Here is a 17,816-nt window from a genome sequence, read left to right on the forward strand (position 1 = left end):
TATTTTACACCTTTAAAAATAGAAAAAGTACACCTAGCCACAGCACCAACACATCTCTGAAACAGCTCAAAATTCAACACCATAACATTTGCGAAGACAGAATTTATCACAGGAGTGTTGTATCTGACTGAAACTGAGTGTAGATTTTAATACTAACCACATATATTTCCTTTTTGGCAACAAGATAACTCATTATTTATCATTGGGTCATGTCCCACAGGATTTGGTCTTTACTGTAAGTGTACACTGGATCACTCGACCTGATGGGTCAAGTTCATCCCACAAGGGACACAGTTACAGTGCAGTCCGTGCAAAAGCAACCAGACATTTTTAAGGAAGACATCATTTTAATTTAATTTGAATCCTGGTTATGCTGTTGGTTGAATGGTTCTTTGAAGAGTTCGCAACAGTTTTATTAGGGGCTGTAATTTTCAGTTGTTTTTATCTGTGGTTTTTTGTTATTTGTCATTCATTTCTTGTCTTTTTGGTAATTTACATGGTTGATTAGGACGGGAGCACTGTGATGTCCATGTTTTTATGGGTAAATAAACTGAACCTTGACACTGAACTTTCAAATTAGTGAAATGTCTTACTGTTTTATTAATTTATAAGATTTTGTATTGTGCTGGCAAGAATCCATAAGATCACTACACATGAGAGTAAAAGCTTGAAAAACATTTTAAAAGGGCCGTGACATAGAAAACAACCTCTCACACTCCTTATCTGTAAATGGGATTGAATGAGGTGGTGAAACTGACAGCAGAAAGGCTGAGCTCTGAAGAGGCCTGTGTTACTTTACTGTCTATTCCATATGAATCAAACTGGGAATTCATCAGAGACATTAGACATAGATTGAGAAAGAAAGCCTTTTTCTGATTTATGCATGCTGCAGTTAATTGTTCACAAATTTAGAAAAGTTCCACTGTGAGAGATATGAGTGAATGTTGAAACAAAAATGTTGTGATAAAAAACATTAACTCAACCAAGAAACGTTGGCATGTTTTCATTTCCAACACGATGACAGAATTTCCAGCTCAGAGTTACATCAGTCATGACCCAGGAATGTGTTTGATGACACTTTCATTCAGAGGCTGATAAACTGTAAAAAGTATCACTTTTACCTCAGTAATCCTTAAGCTGTCGTGGTGAAACTAATTCATCAGTGATTTACTGAGGACAATAAAAATGCCACAACAAGGTCAAAAAGCATGACGCATAAACAGATTTATTCCAAATATTATTTATTGACAAAAGAGTATGTTGTAAAATGTGGTTATAATGACAGTGACAATAAATTATCAAGCTACAGTACACATACATAACATATTAAAGATTCTACAAAGCAATTTAAAATACACATAAATATTAACTTAGCCCAAAACATCTAAAATCCAATGTCTTTGAGAGTCTATCACACATCAAAGTGAGTTTGTTAAGCTTTGCAGTCAATAAGCATTTTAATGTAGAACAGAAAAACCAGTCCCCAGTCATTTTCAATATAAAATCAATAATCAGACATGTTAAAATGTTATATACATACTGGGCTCAACCCAGGTGTCTGGTGGAGAAGTGCTGTGGTACAAAAAAAATTGAGAACAGGTGAGATTTAGCCCGCCCTCTATAACAAAGCTTAAGGAACAAGACATGAGTTTGTTAAACAGAGTTCAGAGTTTCAGAGGTTCAGAGCTACTCCCATCTCCAAGACAGCAGCGAGCAAGAGCAGAGAAAGCTGCAAAAACGAGCTGAATCTGAACCAGCAGATACGTTTTGTGGTTTGAGTGAGGCGTTCTGGAGCACCTCAAGCCCCAAAGTAGCAAACGCATGAACATTTTGCATTAAAACTAATTAAGCCAACATCACCTTATATCTAGAAGACGAGCCTGTAACATAATCTTTGCATGAAACCTTCTAAAAAATGCCCCTTTGGAGTAGCAAAAACATTCCTATGACTTACTGGACTGTGCAAAGTAAATGCCTGTGTTGACTGAGTATTCTTCTGGATTAAAAGTGCTACTGACCTGAACTCTACCACTGTGACGTCTTTGTAGCATAAAACCGGCCACAGATAGAGGAAGACTACACTGATATTTCCTGTTTTTTCCAGTTTGTTGGAGGCAATGCAGAGAAAACACATGAAAACTTTGTATGCATTAAAAGATTTTTTAAAAAATATTATTGTGATAAAGATGGCCCAGAAGGAGGAAAAATAGAGTCTGGTCTGTGTTTCTGTCCACATATACCATCCCATTTGACAAAGTGAGGAACAGAGAACTGAAGAACATGGAGCTACATCGAGCATTAAAACTCATGACTAAGGTCCTTCTTGTGCATCTCTGTAGTGGAGTGTTCCTGCTGGTTTAAGACCTCCGTCAGTTTAAACAAGAGTCCTGTGGACCTCTCTGTCTATCTTCTCAATGATAAACACATCTGCCTTTGCTGGTTTTCCCATTGTATTTATGGGTTAGGGTTATCCAACAACACCTTCTTCGCAGTCTCTCTTACTTTAGAGTACTGGGTTTGCCTTAATTTTGCCATTGATCCAGCTGATGTAATTGGTGACTCGGGTGTAGACCCCAGGCTTATCCCTCTGCCCGCACCCGTCGCCCCAGCTGATCACACCCATCAGAGTCATCCTGTCATTGTTCCGACAGACGAGCGGGCCGCCAGAGTCGCCCTGCAGGTGAAGATCAAGAGGAGAAATGGAGAGAAGGAGGGACGAAAATTAGATTGAGTAATATTATCAGCACTGATTTAATGAGGAGGTTAAGTGGAAAAATCAGGCGTTCCCACCTTGCAGGCGTCGTCAAGGCCTCGGGTGTCACCTGCACAGAGCATGTTGGGGGTAATTGGGCGTCCGGACAGCACTTCTGGGACGCAGCGCTCATTGGGCCACAGGCGGACATAACCTCTCTTAACACGCTCTGAGTACTCTGCAGAAACTGTAGAGAAATGGTTTAAATGAATACTTCAGCATCTCATGTCCAAAAAACAAATCCTTCCTTATACTGCCCTCTGCTGATCAGTCAACTAAATCTCATCCAACTTGCTTGTTAGCTACATTTGCAACACAGCAGCAGCCATGCAAAATTTGAGAATGTCGCTGGGATGTTTGCTCACATTCTTTGTCTCTTCCATAACCTGAGATCTCACACTCAGTCCAGCTGGGCAGCACCAGACCAGGTTCGGGCAGACACGCCGGAAGAACCTCCGGAGAGTTTACAGCACAGATACCAACATCCGTCTTCAGCTTCAAGAGAGCTGCAAGTGGAAAGTGACCACAGGAAAGTCAGGGTAATGCACTGGGAAAACGTGGGATGACAACCGTGGGTAAAAGTTTCAACAAGCATTTGGTGCCCACTTAAGGTTCCATATCATCACTGCTGGGGGAAAACATGGCAACTAAAATGTTTCATTCAATTTTCACTATTCACTTTATAGTTTGCCACATTATATTATATGCAAAAACAGAAAAAAGAATGAAAGATTGTGATTATTGTGTCTTGAAATGTTCACTCACCGATGTCATTATCAAACGTTTCATTGTCAAATTTCTCATGGATCCAATACTTCTCAACCTTGAAAATCTGCTCGCTGCTGGAATTCTGTTTCCGAAACGTTCTTCCCAAAATCACTTCCAATCTATCAGCTTTATCTCTGAAGAAGACAGGGAATGTGTTAGAGTGTTGCATGATGAACATCTTAAATTATGTGTGCTTAAGGGGAAGGATGTGAGTCTCTCCTACTTTTCCTCAAAGCAGTGTGCAGCAGACAGGACCCAGCAGGAGTCGATGAGGACCCCTCCACATCGGTGGAAATGCTGTCTGCGACGGGGCTGGTAAACGTTAATGGCCGCCTGCCAGGGCTGGTCCGTGATGTCGCTCTGTCTGCCTCCAAATATGCGGAACGCTGGGCGATTCAGCGAGTTATCTAAACGCTGGCCGCATGTTGCTACAGAGAGGACAAGTTGCACAATGATTGTTAACAATAACACACATCATAGGAAACAGACTCTGGGTGATTTTCATTGGATGTGAGGATGCCCTACCTCTGTTGTTGTTGTTAGTGGTCGGGGCACGAGGGCCAAGAGTGGTGATGATACGTCTCTCTAAAAAAGAGGTGACAGTCTGTTAGCACACTTGTAGTTCCTCCTCTTCTAAAAGGTAGCTGATGACTTTTATACACTGCTGCAAAATTAAACCATGGACATAAGGGAACTCACGGCATTTAGGTATGTCACACAGCTCCCAGGTCAGCTGCATGTTCTTGTAGGTGTGACACCATGGACCGGCATCACCATCTGGATTCCTGGGAAGAAGAAATGCAATTAAAACCTGAGTTATTTTGATCTCTCTAAATGCAAAAGGGAACCTCTCGTGTGTGTCAGTTTTTATCACACTGTGTGTGCTGGAATCTCTACCTGCAGAAGCTGTGGCTGCCCAGCCCCAGCTCTAATGCATCAGACCTCCAGGCATTGTTGAGTTTACGCTTGACAGCAGGAGAGTCCCACGAGAGACAGCGAGAGCCGCTCTTAGTGACAGATTTTGTGCCTCTGTAGTTCTGACCAGAGCCCTGAACACACTCTTGGTACTTGTCTGCTCCAAAACACACAGAGAAAGTGTATCAGTATTAAACCAGTTAAAGTGTTTAATTGTTAACATTTCAGCTTAATGAATATTTGCTGTACCTTCTGGACATTTGGACAAAGAGCAGAACTCCCAAATGATCTGAGTGCCTTTATAGGTGTAACACCAGGGCGTGCTGTCATTGTCTGGGTTCCTGAGGGGGAAAAAAAGGAAGGCAGGGACAATGAGTAAATATGTTCATGGGTCACATAAATGATGAACAAACACGTTCCAAAAACAATTTTTACACCTTTTGTCCCTGACAAGTCACCAAGTCACCTGTCACTCCAGATCTTAAAACTATTTTGTCTGTGAGTCCTGCTTTTGGAAAACTACTGTTTAATGCTGTAGGGTCAGAACCCTTGATTTAACTGCAAGGACACAATGAATTGGCAGTTTATTCCTACAGATGCTCCAGGCCTAAACAGATTACACTGGTCACACACCTGCAGAAGTTGTGATTGCCCAGTCCAAGACTGTTGGCGTCAATTTTTCTAGCTGTGAACCGCCTTCCATGCAGAGATGTCGAGTTCCAGTTGATGCACTCTGCTCCTGAGTGGCTGATACTCCATGTCCCACGGTACCCTTCACCCTGCCCCACAATACACTTCTCATTGGTGTCTGTTGGAAAAAGAGACAAAGTTGAACTGAACATAGTGTCGCCTACTTATATATGAGACTGATGTCACTCTAATAACTGACATAGTTCACTTATTCTTAAGTATTAAAACACATTTATTGGATCTGGAAAAACTTAAGACATCCAAAATATGAAAATTAAATTATGAAAACATTGTTATTTCTTATGTAAGACATTAAACTCACGACTTGCCTCCGAATAGCATTTACATCGTAGTTTTCCAATTAGTGGTTTAAAAAAGTGACCAAACATAAACTATGATGATCGTAAATGCAATCAGATTTATAGAGTCTGGCCAACGTCACTCATTACTCTTTCGTTGAAATCACTTGGCTGTGACCACTGGGGTTCGCGTAATTATCCCACTGGGAGGGTGGGGTGCACCTAAAGTCGCCCGCAGAAACACAAACATTCATATCCCAGAATGTCTTTCCATTGTTTATGATCCTTTCTTCTCCTCTCCAAACCACAGGCCCATGACACCTCTGTATGAGTCACACAGTCAGACTGTGACCTTATCAAGACTCACTAAAAAGTTTGTAGAATATTTTAATCAGTGTTGGACAGCCTGTTATGGACATGGCTGGGTTTACTGTTGCTTTTAAAGTGAAACACATGTGAGTAATAGACATAATGGAATATGGTGGAACAGGGTGAATCTGTTGCAGCACAGGAAGAACACACAGGAGTTTAAAGTAGAGTTGACGTGATCAGTCAATCAACTGAAAATTAATATGCAACTATTCTCTGGCTCTAGCTTCTCTATTGTGAGGATTTGAAGCTTTTCTCTGTTTTGCATTATTGTAAATTGAATATTTAGGTTTTGGATGAACAAAAGAAAATTTTAAATACTGAATTCAAACATTCATGTTTCACAATTTGCTCACATTTTGCAGAAACAACGCTTTTTGACTAAATTGGCCCAAATGAAAGAGTTTGTTGTTTACTTACTGATCTCACACTGAGTCCCACTGAAGCCTGCAGGACACTGGCAAATGTAGTCAGAGGTGTACACAGGCCTCTTTACAGGTTCCTCCGTTATAACACTGAGACACGTAGCAATCTGGAAAAGGCAGACAGAGAGCCAGTTAGTCAGTCATCATGGGTCATCTAGTTCTTCAACCCACAAACACTTGGAAGAATCAGAACGTGATTGATTGGCCGTGACCACTTGTGTAAACAGAGAATTACATTTGTGGTTTTTAGCCTCGTATGCCACATTTGACGTAGAAACACTGAGTAGTACGTCGTAGTGAGGCCTGTGTGCATGGTTCATCCTGACTTGCAAACATCCTCATCGCTTGCACTTTAAAAATATCACATCATGCCGAGGGTTTCTTTCTAGAGAAGAGCTGGTTTTATGCCATCACCAGCCCAGTTTGTCATTTATTATTTCAACATTTCCTAAAAGCTAGGCTCCACAATAACAGAACCCCACTCGTTGCCAGCGGCATGAGCTCACAGACTGCACAGACTGAAAATGTGGTTGCAATTTGGGAGGGGGCAATCATGCTTCACAGAATTCGTCAGTGGGGGTGAAAGTGCGCATGAGGGATGGTCTGGCACAAGTGTTTCAGACTAAACTACGCCCACCTAAAAACACAGAAAACCCAACGGCTCTTCGTTTGGATGCACTGAAATAACAGGGATTTGGACAGATGAGCGGGGAAAGCCCAAAAAAATAAAATAATCATCTGAAGTTGTCGCAGCAAGTTGGAGGTAAACTTAGGTTGTAATGACAGACAGAGAGGTTAGTGAGGGCAGGCAAGCACTGGCAGACAAATTAACAAACAGAAAATTATATTCTGCTCATTGCAAATGAAAACATCTGATAGGAAAGTAAGACAAAGTAAATCAGCCAGTTCACATGTGTTTGTGTGTCTGTGCATTCATATCAAACTCACTGATGACGGGCACAATATGACAATGCTCTCGTCCTCCTAATGCACAACGGCAATACTCCACACGCTGTCCCCTCCATCGCAGCCAAGTGTCCCCATAACTACGCACTGCAGACGTCTCACTATCCACACAACGTACTGAGGAAAACACACACACACAAACACAAACAGTTATAAGTATACAGCCGATCAAACAGGAAGACACACAGAAAAAAACGGAATCATTGTCACATATAAAAGGAATTACAAACATGAAAACTGAGAGGAACACACACAAATGAATGACTACAGAGAAGTAAAAGAGCATGCAGATGGTGAGGGTGGTGATGGTGATATTAGGAAAGAAAAGACAGAGTGTGATGGGGCTCACAGGACGTGTCAAAGGAAGGTGAAGACTTCTGGACATGAACAATCAAAAGCGTCCGTCTAGCTGGCTGCCTGTTAGGCTCACCTCTGTAAAAACGAGTCCCTCTCTTAGTGCGGAGCAGCTCCACCTGTGACAGAGAGGAGTTCAAGTTAAACACAGAGCAGCAACGGATGGGTACTGGTTGCATGGTGCTGGTTTCCAACCGAGGCAGCCAGTGTTTTTATTTAATTTCTGCAGGGATACTGTGAAAATAAACTTGCAGAGGCCTGAAACTTTCTTCACATGCAGCAGATAATACATCAGAATCAACATTTAGTTTTAGTCAAACATCACTTGTTGGTACACACAGCACAGTAGAGCTCTAGTATCCAAGATTTAAAGGTTGGCTGGAGTTTGGACATTTTGGACAAGCTCTTGAACACATGATGTTTTGTTTTGGGTTTGTTTTTTTTTTTTTTAAACTAGTCAGTGCTAAAAACATGCAGCAAATCCAGAAATATCAAACAGACTAAATGTTTGCTGAGATGGATTATAAACCACAAGAATTCAAATGTATTAAGGAAAGCCCATGTTAAGTATGGAGAATCTGTAGTTAATGGGCTGCAGCACCGCTCCCCTCATGACATTGGTGCAGTACTTACATTGTCCGCTAGGCAGCAGCAGAGAGCAGAAAGGAGAATTAATAGTCCAAGTGATCTCATCATGGTTGCTCAAGTGGTCTTCAGTTTGCTGGAAGAAGAATATAAATGCATATTTAATACATATGTAAGAACTGAGAATCTGTGTATGGAAAAAAGCAAAGACAAAGACCAGAATCATAATAATTAAACTGGTCTTTAATACATTCTACTAAAGCTGCACAGATCAGTAACAATAGTCTCTCATTAAGCATTATTACGCACTTCGAACAGTGTTTTGGATTCTGGCCACGTAATGTGTACTGTAACATAAAGATATAAATGATCAAACTGTGAATAATGAGAACATTGATCATTTATTTCCTCCTATCTCTTCATCTGTTCTTTGCTCATCATGACATAATTTATCACCACTGACACATATACACACACACACACACACAAGGTGAAAACATTGGCAACCATCTACAGTGTGGTGACTGACTAACTTGAGGAAACCCAAACAGGGATTTCATTGTGTCTATCTGTGTAGATCTTTTGTCATGAATTTGTCATCAATAATGAGCCAACAATGGCAGGAAAATTATGGACATTGGTCCTCTGGTCTCCCACCTATGCTGTTTAGCTACTCAGCTTCCTTCCTCCATCCCTGCGCCTGCCTGTGTAACTCTCCCTTTGGGGTGAAGGAGGTCATTAGGGAGGAAAGGGTGGGCAAGGTGGGGTGCTTGTGGGAAACTGGGGGTCATTTCTAGTTTCTTGAAGTCACGTTGATGGGAAGTTTAAACAGCCTGTGCAGGATAGTCTCATGGGTGAATTAGTTCAACAAGTTTGTTCTGTGTATTTTTTTTCCCTTGATTTCCCTTGTTTTCTTGTCACATTCCTCCTACAAGCCCACTCCTTTGCATACCATGAAACCAATCCAGTTATCATAACTCATCTGTTTTCTTTCTCACAGGGAATAAACAGGAAGCAGACTATATTTATGCCAAAAATGGGACGCTGACCACCACATCAAACAGCACAATCTGGACAATCCTGGAGTGATGAAAGGCAGCACACACAGCATAAAGTTTCTGCACCACACTGGCAGCATTCCCTCTCTAACAGAGAAAAGCAGCAGCTGTAGGAGGATGAAGTGAGTCAGGACTTAAAAGGGAAGGAGGAGGAAACGTAAGGGAAAGCCTGGAGCAAGAAAAAGTAACTAAACTCATATTTCCCTTCTATACTTCCATAAAAACATCTTGTTATCAGACTTGTTCCTCTTCTCTGGTATAAAGGAGTAAAATTATGAAGAAGAGGAGGAGGGTTAGAGGAGAGAGCGCTTGTTGCTCCTCAGGTCAAGTGTGAGTAAACATGAGTCACAAAAGAAGAAGGGGGGGTTAGGGGGGCAGAAAAGGGAGTAGAGAGGGAAAATGGGAAAGAGAGGAAGAAAAAAGTTGCACATAATCAGCACTGTAATGTTAAAAATTACCTAAATATAAAGAAATTCCAAGCTGCTATAAAAAAAAAAACTGTAAGAAACTTCTACAGACACATGCATGCAAGGAACCAGACATAGAACCAATAACCATCTGCATGCATGCCTGCACTGACACTTCTATTCTTGGGCACGTTTTTATACTCTCTCCTCTTTGTTGGCTGGTTCTCCCCTGACTCACCTTCTGCAGTTGGCGTTGGAGTTGATAGAAAACAGCGCTGTGTTTTTAATATATCAACAGCATCACTGGAAACTACACACACACACACACACACACACACACACACAGTTATACATACTCTAACACACATACACAAAGTGCTCAGGAACGTGGAGCTAATCAACACCCCTGCACAAAGATTTACTGTTCACGCTGCTCATTGTTCACTGGAACAAAAACTCCCTCTCAATATTTCACCTTTAAAACACAGGCACACACACGCATTCACACACACTCACCATTAAGAGGACTGCTCCCTTGAAAGCTATCCTTGCCTCAGACAAATGGAAACCCTGTTGTCCTGCGCTTTTACCCCCCAACTGAGCCTCACTGGCAGGGTGACAACAACACACTAGTTTCCTTTTTGTTTCCTTTGTGCAGCTGTTCAGCTCCGTTCGGTCGCCCCTCTTTCCAACCCTGTCAGCTAAAAACATGTGTTTCCTGCCAGAGTGGGCCCCATGCATTTCGGAAACATGCACAGATATCTACACACACATGCACAAAAACACTCGCCAATATGCACACATCAGACATGAACATATGTGTATCCCACCCTTTTAAAAGTCTGCGGTATCTGAGATGGAGAAGCCCTGTTTTGCGAGCCATCATCATTGCTCTTGTAACAATCCCACAATGCAACTGGCCTGATTTTCAACTGTTTCTGTGGTCTGTCTTCTAACAGTTAATACGCATAAACAGACATAAACACACAAAATGACAAAGTCTCATTTACAGGATACAAAGCAAAACTGTGGCTACAGCAACCTCATAACCAGTAAATAAAACCTACAAAAACGGATTCAATGCAACAAAAAACATCTTCAATTCAGGTTTTACTCAAGTCAGACTATGTTATTAACCCTTCTGACTGCATGTGGTCAAAGGTCAAGATCACCATAACCAATGTAAAACATAAGAAACTCTTCAGGGCACTCCATGCATCTACTTCTCCCATTAATGAGAATGAGATACAACCAGACTTTGACGTGACTTGACTTTGACAGCTTATTTTGCTCATAAGGACCAGAGCTGCTGATATGCTGACTGACCATAAGATCCAGCAGTAAGTTAAAAATAAGTTAAGAAGTGAAGCAGGATGCAGGTGTCCCGCTGGGATTAATAGGGTTAAAGCATTTGTCAGTTACACCCAATCTGGTATTAGTTGAAACGTGCACAGCCAAGTATGCAGCCTGAGGAGAGTGTAGTTCCCCTGGTTTGTAGGTCAAATATGAATGGAAGAAGTGAAAACATCTTAGCGTAGCCGCAGCCAGACAATGACTCAGCAGCAGCTTCCAAACTGTTTTAAAAATGCACCAACTTAGTGCATCCAGTTTAGATCCATCCAAGATAATAAAGCAGAAACACAAACACACAATCACACAGAAGAAATTAATGCCCAGAGCTGAAAGTAAATGGTTTTGCGCCAAGATTATTCATTTCCTATTCATGTGTACTTTCAGTGTATTCAAAGGAACTGGGTGTTAAGTGCTGACCACAATCTTTGACATTTTAGCAGTGAGTTAACCGGACCATTAGCGAGGATGTGTAATGATGATGGTGCGCTGAGGCTGTGAAGGTTGGAGGTGAGAAATTTTTGTCTTCCAGTAACAAGGCCAAAATGTCAAAAGCCTAAAACAGTGAGAGTGGTTGGGCTGCGTGCAGGGGACATAGTTGCATGTGCCTGTGAAGTTCAAAATTATGGTTCTCTGTGCAGCATCTCAAAGCATCTCTGAGATCACGCTTCCTGTCTCCCCTACATGCAAATGTCGGAAGTGCTACTTAATAAAGCTCTTAAAGTGATTGGACTGGCCACAGGGACGGAAATGGTACAGGAAACACCTTTACTGTGAGCATTGTAGTACTTTTATAGCCCTATTTACTTTGGCACTGAACTTAGTTTCTTAACGATATTTCTTAGAGAGCTCAACATTTGTGGGATTGGAATTGCGAACAGTATTCCCATTGTCCTGTCAGTTTCCGGTAACGCATCTTAACATCATAGCATGTTTTGAACTGGTTTGACCTGCCGGGATCCCTAAACCTGTATTCAACCGTTCACAACAGCTTTCACAATGGCTTCAGTTTAGGTGTTGTCCCTTCATTTAGGAGGTTTGCATGTGCCTGGCATGTTTGCTGTTGATGTGTTACAGCATGTGTTGTCATGTTGATGACTAAGCTACTTAGACGGCATTATGCATTCTTTACTCTGGGATTTTTCAGTCAAGCTTCAGTGAACCAGCTGTGATCTGGCTCTGTAAAGCCCCGCAGAACACAGAGCTATATTGTTACCCTCCAGCTTCCTTCTGTGCACAATATGAAGCCTTGAGCTCCTTATCAGAAAGAAACACAAACTAGCACAGCCAAAAGAAGAAGGTGCTGACATTAGTAATGAGCAGATAATGGAACTGAGACAATGTAGGGAGAGAGAAAGGGGAGAAGGGTAAAAAGAAGGAGAGGAGGGAGATGAAATCAAATCCCAGAGGTCAGCAGAAAGAGGGTGAGTAGTCCTGAGTCATTCCGACTTCCAGGACTGCACAGAGACAGATGGAGGAAGGCACACATATGGAGGCATTGATGGGATTTACAACCAGAGCTGGAACTATTAGATGAACATAAAACCCCCAAAGAGTAGAGATGTGAAAGAGGAGTTTTGTCTGGATTCAAGCTTAATTGCAGCCTAGTATTTGATTATACATTCTCGAGGGATTCAGAGACATCCTCTGGCTATTGTTCCCATCAGTCTGATCCAGCACTATCCTCTGTCTGACCTACCCGTAAACAGCTTTAAGACCAAAACACTTGATCCCGTGAGTCACAAATATTCATGTTAGGTACAAAGCCAGCTGACCAAACTGCAGGGAGTGCAGATAATGGATACAAACTTTCTCTCAACACGCAACAGTACACAGAGTATCAGTGTGATGGAGAGCCTCAGCGATGACTGATGTTAGGGAGGAGAATTCCCAAAATGCGAGCTCAGACGCAATTATCACCATTAACTTGATAAGAGACTGCATGATCCTGTGCAGAGCTTGGCCTGAGTGGTACACAGATAAACATACACACACCGTACACACGCACACACACGCTGAGAATCACAGTATCGTGGTAGGGTTTTTCCTCGATAATGTACACACACTGAGTCCAGCAGCTCAGCACAAGATCTCCAAGTTTTTGTAACATTTAAAGGAGGCAAACAAGGAACGCTTTGTGATGTTGTGTATGAAATAATCTCGATGAGTCAAATTCAGTCTCCGAGAAGTGTTTGAGGATTAAAACTGAATGTGTGCTTTACCGTGGGGGAATTTGTAGCGCATTCTCACCAGATTAAACAGGTGGATGTGGATGGAGGGAGGTAAATAATGAGCGCTGCTGAAGTCAGAGTGAGCAACAGTTGGGATGCCACATGAATAAGCAAGCACAGGGTAACCCAGCATCATACAGTTTCACCAGTTTATGTGAAAACAGTTGCAAAAATGAATACCACTGTAATCCTGCAGTTTAAAATTTACTAGCCGCAATCCCCAGTGTCTGCTAAGATGTTTATTACACAGAGTTGCAGGTTACTAAGTACAGTAAGACTAATGTCTGTATCTTTCTCTCTGTATTACTGATCTTACATCACACTGACAAAGATTTGAATTAGATTTTGCCAGTTAGCATTAAATAAGACGAGAGAACTGTATTTCAAGACAACTCCAATATCATTATCCAATCACATTTGATTATCACATATATTAGATAAAAAGTATTTAAAGAAATATTTAACAGGTACCCTTAAAGTTGATTAGACTATCGTTACAAAGGCAATATGTCAATATAAGTGTGTGTAGTCTTTGAGAGGAATCTTGAAAAACAAATTTCATCTATTTCTCCTTGACACATCAAATAACAATTATGTAAAATGTTCAGAACAGTGTCATTATCTACCCCCATCTTATGAGCTCCACAACGTCAGATAATAATGATGCTCTAATGGCACGATTCAGAGCGAAACCTTGTCACATCAGGAGATAACTGCAGCAAAGTGCACAGTCTGGTCAGATCTGTATCGCGAGAGCATCCGAGTAAAACTTAGAAAAGGAAAATGCGCTTACCGGATATGAAATCTTCTGAAACGGCAACTTCTCGGTATGTTTTGCAGCGGTCTTGTCAGTGTCTTTAGAATAAGTCGCTCGGACTGAGTTGGCTCTGTCTCTGCTCCCAGCTTTTATGGCTTCAGTTTGCCGGTGTATGCAGGGACGGGGGGAGGGCTGTTGTCTGTGACCTCAGCGGGGAAAGCGTAGCTGGCCGGGCCGGATGATGATGATGATGGTGATGATGCAGCCTCATGGGTGGTGCCGAAACGGTCCAGAGGGCCCCAGGAGATTGAGAGGGCAAATCACTCATTTTAGTTTGAAATGAACAAATGTCCTTCAGCTATCATATTCTCCTCCACGTCTGTCGCTGACACACCCGTATGCACACGACAGCGACAAATAAAAGCTTCATTAAACAGACTGTGGAATTCAAAATCTTGCAGGGATTTAACACCTAGTAGTCCGTGTTTATATAATGCTGGTTTTGAACACCTGTGAGAAAATCATATCATCATATTTAAATATATAGTTGTCTAAGTACAAATTAACTATTGCTGTCAGGGCAAAAACTTCCTGTTTGGCTCCAGTTGACTCCAACCAGTTTCATTATTTCCCAAGATACAAGGAAACCAATGAGTAGGCAATGCTACAGCTGAAATTATTATCTGAGTAACTGACAAGTTAGTTGACAGATAAAGTAAGAAACATTTGTGTGAAGCATAATGTTGGCATTATTAAGATAAGATTAACTTTATTGATCTCATGCAGGTAATAAAACAGGAATACTGCATTTTGTCTACTATACAACAACATAAAAAATAACTATACTGTAAGTACTATATATGGTATAATGCACTACATGTAGCCTACAAATACAGTAAATGCTATCTGCAAAAGGTGCAGTTTCATCAGGTATTGTGTTGTCAAGTGTTCAGAGCTTGATTTTCAGTCATTTGTAGGTGATCTACTTCTAGTCTAGCTACTGGAGCTTATAAAATGAGTCTGATAGGTGCTGAGTGACATTGGCATATTATAGATTTTTCACACTCTCAGCGCCCTCTGGCAGCCTTTAATGAGCTGTGGGTGACACTATATCGGAGCGGTTAACCATTTGGCACCAGGAGTCATTTGTCACAACCACTCTTCTCTTTATTCAACCCATCCCTTCCTCAGGAAATCAGTCACTTAGCCTCAAGAATAGCACCAATTTTTGTGAGAGCAACAGTGACTTTATTTGCATTGGATAATTTGTGTTCATTGTTTTTATTGTTTGTTAACTCCTCATTAAATAGCTGAGAATGCAACGCTTGAGGATGTAATGGTTGGGGATAGTTAGCTTGGCGTCTGTCCTATTTGTTTCCATCTGTGTTAGATTAGAGCACACTCCCACCACTTGATGGGGAAAATCACACACAAACACATATACACACACATTTTGGGTTGTGGAGGTCACTTTATGTAGATTACATTGATGACTCAAGCTTACAGTTATGCATTAGCCTACATCAGATTCCTCTAACACAGCCAGGGGCCATATTCTGAGTTATTCTCTATTTTCATTTACCACAGACTTCCAGATTTATTAAACACAGCTGAGTGCACACCTCCTCTCTTGTGTTGAATGATTTAAAAAGCATTTCAATTATCCTCAATTTTACTGCTCATTGTTTACATTATGCAATGATTGCAGTTAAAGGCATTTGTATGTTGTAGGGAGAATTACAGAAACTAGATAAACTATTTTTGTTTACTTTTTTAATGTCTGGGTCTCAATCCTTGGTCTCATACTCACCATATCCATAAACAGAGTGCCACGTATGAGTATACAGAATCTGTCTTGGTGAAGTCTGAGCAGGGACACAACTCAGAGTTTCCTGTCTGCTATGAAAATAGCAGGGGACAACACATTCAACTCTAGGGATGACAAATCAGATGTCAAATTAGTTGTATTATCCATCTGAAGTATTATGGGTGATAGATCAATGCAAATAAGCTACATGTTAGGCCTATTAGGAAAAATCCAGTGTTCACATCAGCCAGTCAGAGATATACAAAATTTTTGACTTGATCATACCTCCCATTTGATGAAAAGACATAGATACCTGTTAACAAACTGTTGGCAGACTGCAAATGCTGGCAGTTGCATCACAATAAAATTAAGTTTTAACACTCATGGCCTACAATCATTTCTGCAGATTTTATACAGTGTTCGTTTGTATCTGGTTTCAGCTGGAAATGAACTACAAATACTCTTCCTAGCACAACAAACAAGGCTAATTTAGGCTATTAATGTGGTGTCACTGCAAGATTAGCTAACCACCTTGAAATAATGCATGAACACAGAATGATGTGTTTTTTTATCATGTGAACACTGAGTAAATGTAGCATTAGCCATCACAGAGTTTTGTATTAGCAACACATCAGCCTCAAAAGGCTAATGTAATGGCTAGCTTGCTTAGCAGTATGCATGAAAACCTAATGAACAAGTCACATTAACTAAAAACATCAACAGATAATGCCTCAACAAAAGAGTTTGTTGAGTATAAAAATGATTTTTATTAATGTGTGTAACTGACAAAATGGTGGTTGTAACAGTGCCAGTTAATGAATATGATGAAAATAAACATTTGCGTAATAATATGTAATCAGGACAACATTCAAGTCATTTCCACAGGTTCAGTTTACATGGCTAAAATAAGACAACAAAGGTCTTTCATTATGAACTCCATTTCTTCTTGACCTCCAAGAAGCAATCTTTCCGTTTTGCACTGAAACAATTCGGAAGCAGCACCATATTTGTCAGTATAAACAGGAAAGTTTTCTTTTTTTCAACAAACATTCCCAATCTGATAAAGTGTGTGTTACACAACCGAGCATCACGTCAGCAAACGTCAGCTGTGCTTTAGCAAAGAGAAAAAGGTGAAGTTTGTTGTTTTGTTCTCCACATGATTCAAGACAAGCAAATGATGAAATGAAGAAAATCACTGAAGTACTCTGGAATTCTGAAGTACATCAATTGCAAACACAACATCCGCTGGATCAACAATTACCCTGCAAATAATGTTAATTACTGAAACAAGTATTTGATTTAAGCAAGGATATCTGGATAACAGAACAAAAAACATCCTTGTGTGTATTTTTGATGAGACTATGAGTAAGTAATACATAAAAAAAGATCCAGCCAGAAAAGTCACGTAATTCAAGGAGCAAGTGTGACAAGTATTTCAGCTTCTGAGGAAATGGGGCATTGCTGAACATCTCAATTTTCATGGGAATTTATTTGAGTATCTGGTACATATGACGAAGCTCTACCTGAAAAGTGTTGGCAAACCATCGGAGACAGTATCTGGATAACAGAACAAAAAACATCCTTGTGTGTACTTTTGATAAGATTAAGTAATAGGTAAAAAAAAAAAGATCCAGCCAGAAAAGTTGTTTAAAAAGATGATATGATGAGGAAGATTCAAAGGGGAAAAAAAGCGTCACGTCATGTAAGTCACGTAATTCAAGGAGACATGAAGAAATAGTCAGGTCATGAAAACAGATTCGAGGGCGACTGCTGTCCTTTGGGAAGATGATCCAACCATTAGTGAGATAAGTGTATTATGTCCATTCCCACAATAGTGTGAACCAGAGGCTCTGTAGTAGTGTCAGTAAATACATTAATTGTGCTCTTGTAAGCTTTTACACCACTTCATGGACAAACAGACTGTCCCCCAGGACATACTTCAGTTTGTCCCAGTGACCTCATGTGTTTCTTTTCTATAGGGTGGAACCTGACAGAAAACTGATTAAACCCTCTTTTTAGAATTGTAACTGGATCATTTTCCCATTTTGTAAACAAAGAGATTTAAGCAAAGACTTTATTTTGT

General features: G+C 40.8%; 1 protein-coding gene across 1 annotated transcript; it reads right to left on the reverse strand.

The window, feature by feature from the left end:
- Window positions 1-1,224: 1,224 nt before the first annotated feature.
- plat (plasminogen activator, tissue) lies at window positions 1,225-14,127 on the reverse strand. Its single transcript, XM_018673644.2, is given in 16 exon segments — window positions 1,225-2,674; window positions 2,791-2,939; window positions 3,118-3,258; window positions 3,518-3,654; window positions 3,744-3,948; window positions 4,046-4,105; window positions 4,220-4,305; window positions 4,418-4,592; window positions 4,685-4,776; window positions 5,069-5,243; window positions 6,214-6,277; window positions 6,279-6,325; window positions 7,167-7,301; window positions 7,615-7,657; window positions 8,172-8,259; window positions 13,963-14,127. Coding segments are annotated over 15 exon segments (1,743 nt in total). The 5' UTR covers window positions 8,235-8,259; window positions 13,963-14,127; the 3' UTR covers window positions 1,225-2,503.
- Between the last annotated feature and the right edge of the window lie 3,689 nt (window positions 14,128-17,816).

The sequence above is a fragment of the Lates calcarifer genome, linkage group LG13, assembly GCF_001640805.2.
Source record: "Lates calcarifer isolate ASB-BC8 linkage group LG13, TLL_Latcal_v3, whole genome shotgun sequence".
In the NCBI taxonomy this organism is placed as follows: domain Eukaryota; kingdom Metazoa; phylum Chordata; class Actinopteri; family Centropomidae; genus Lates; species Lates calcarifer.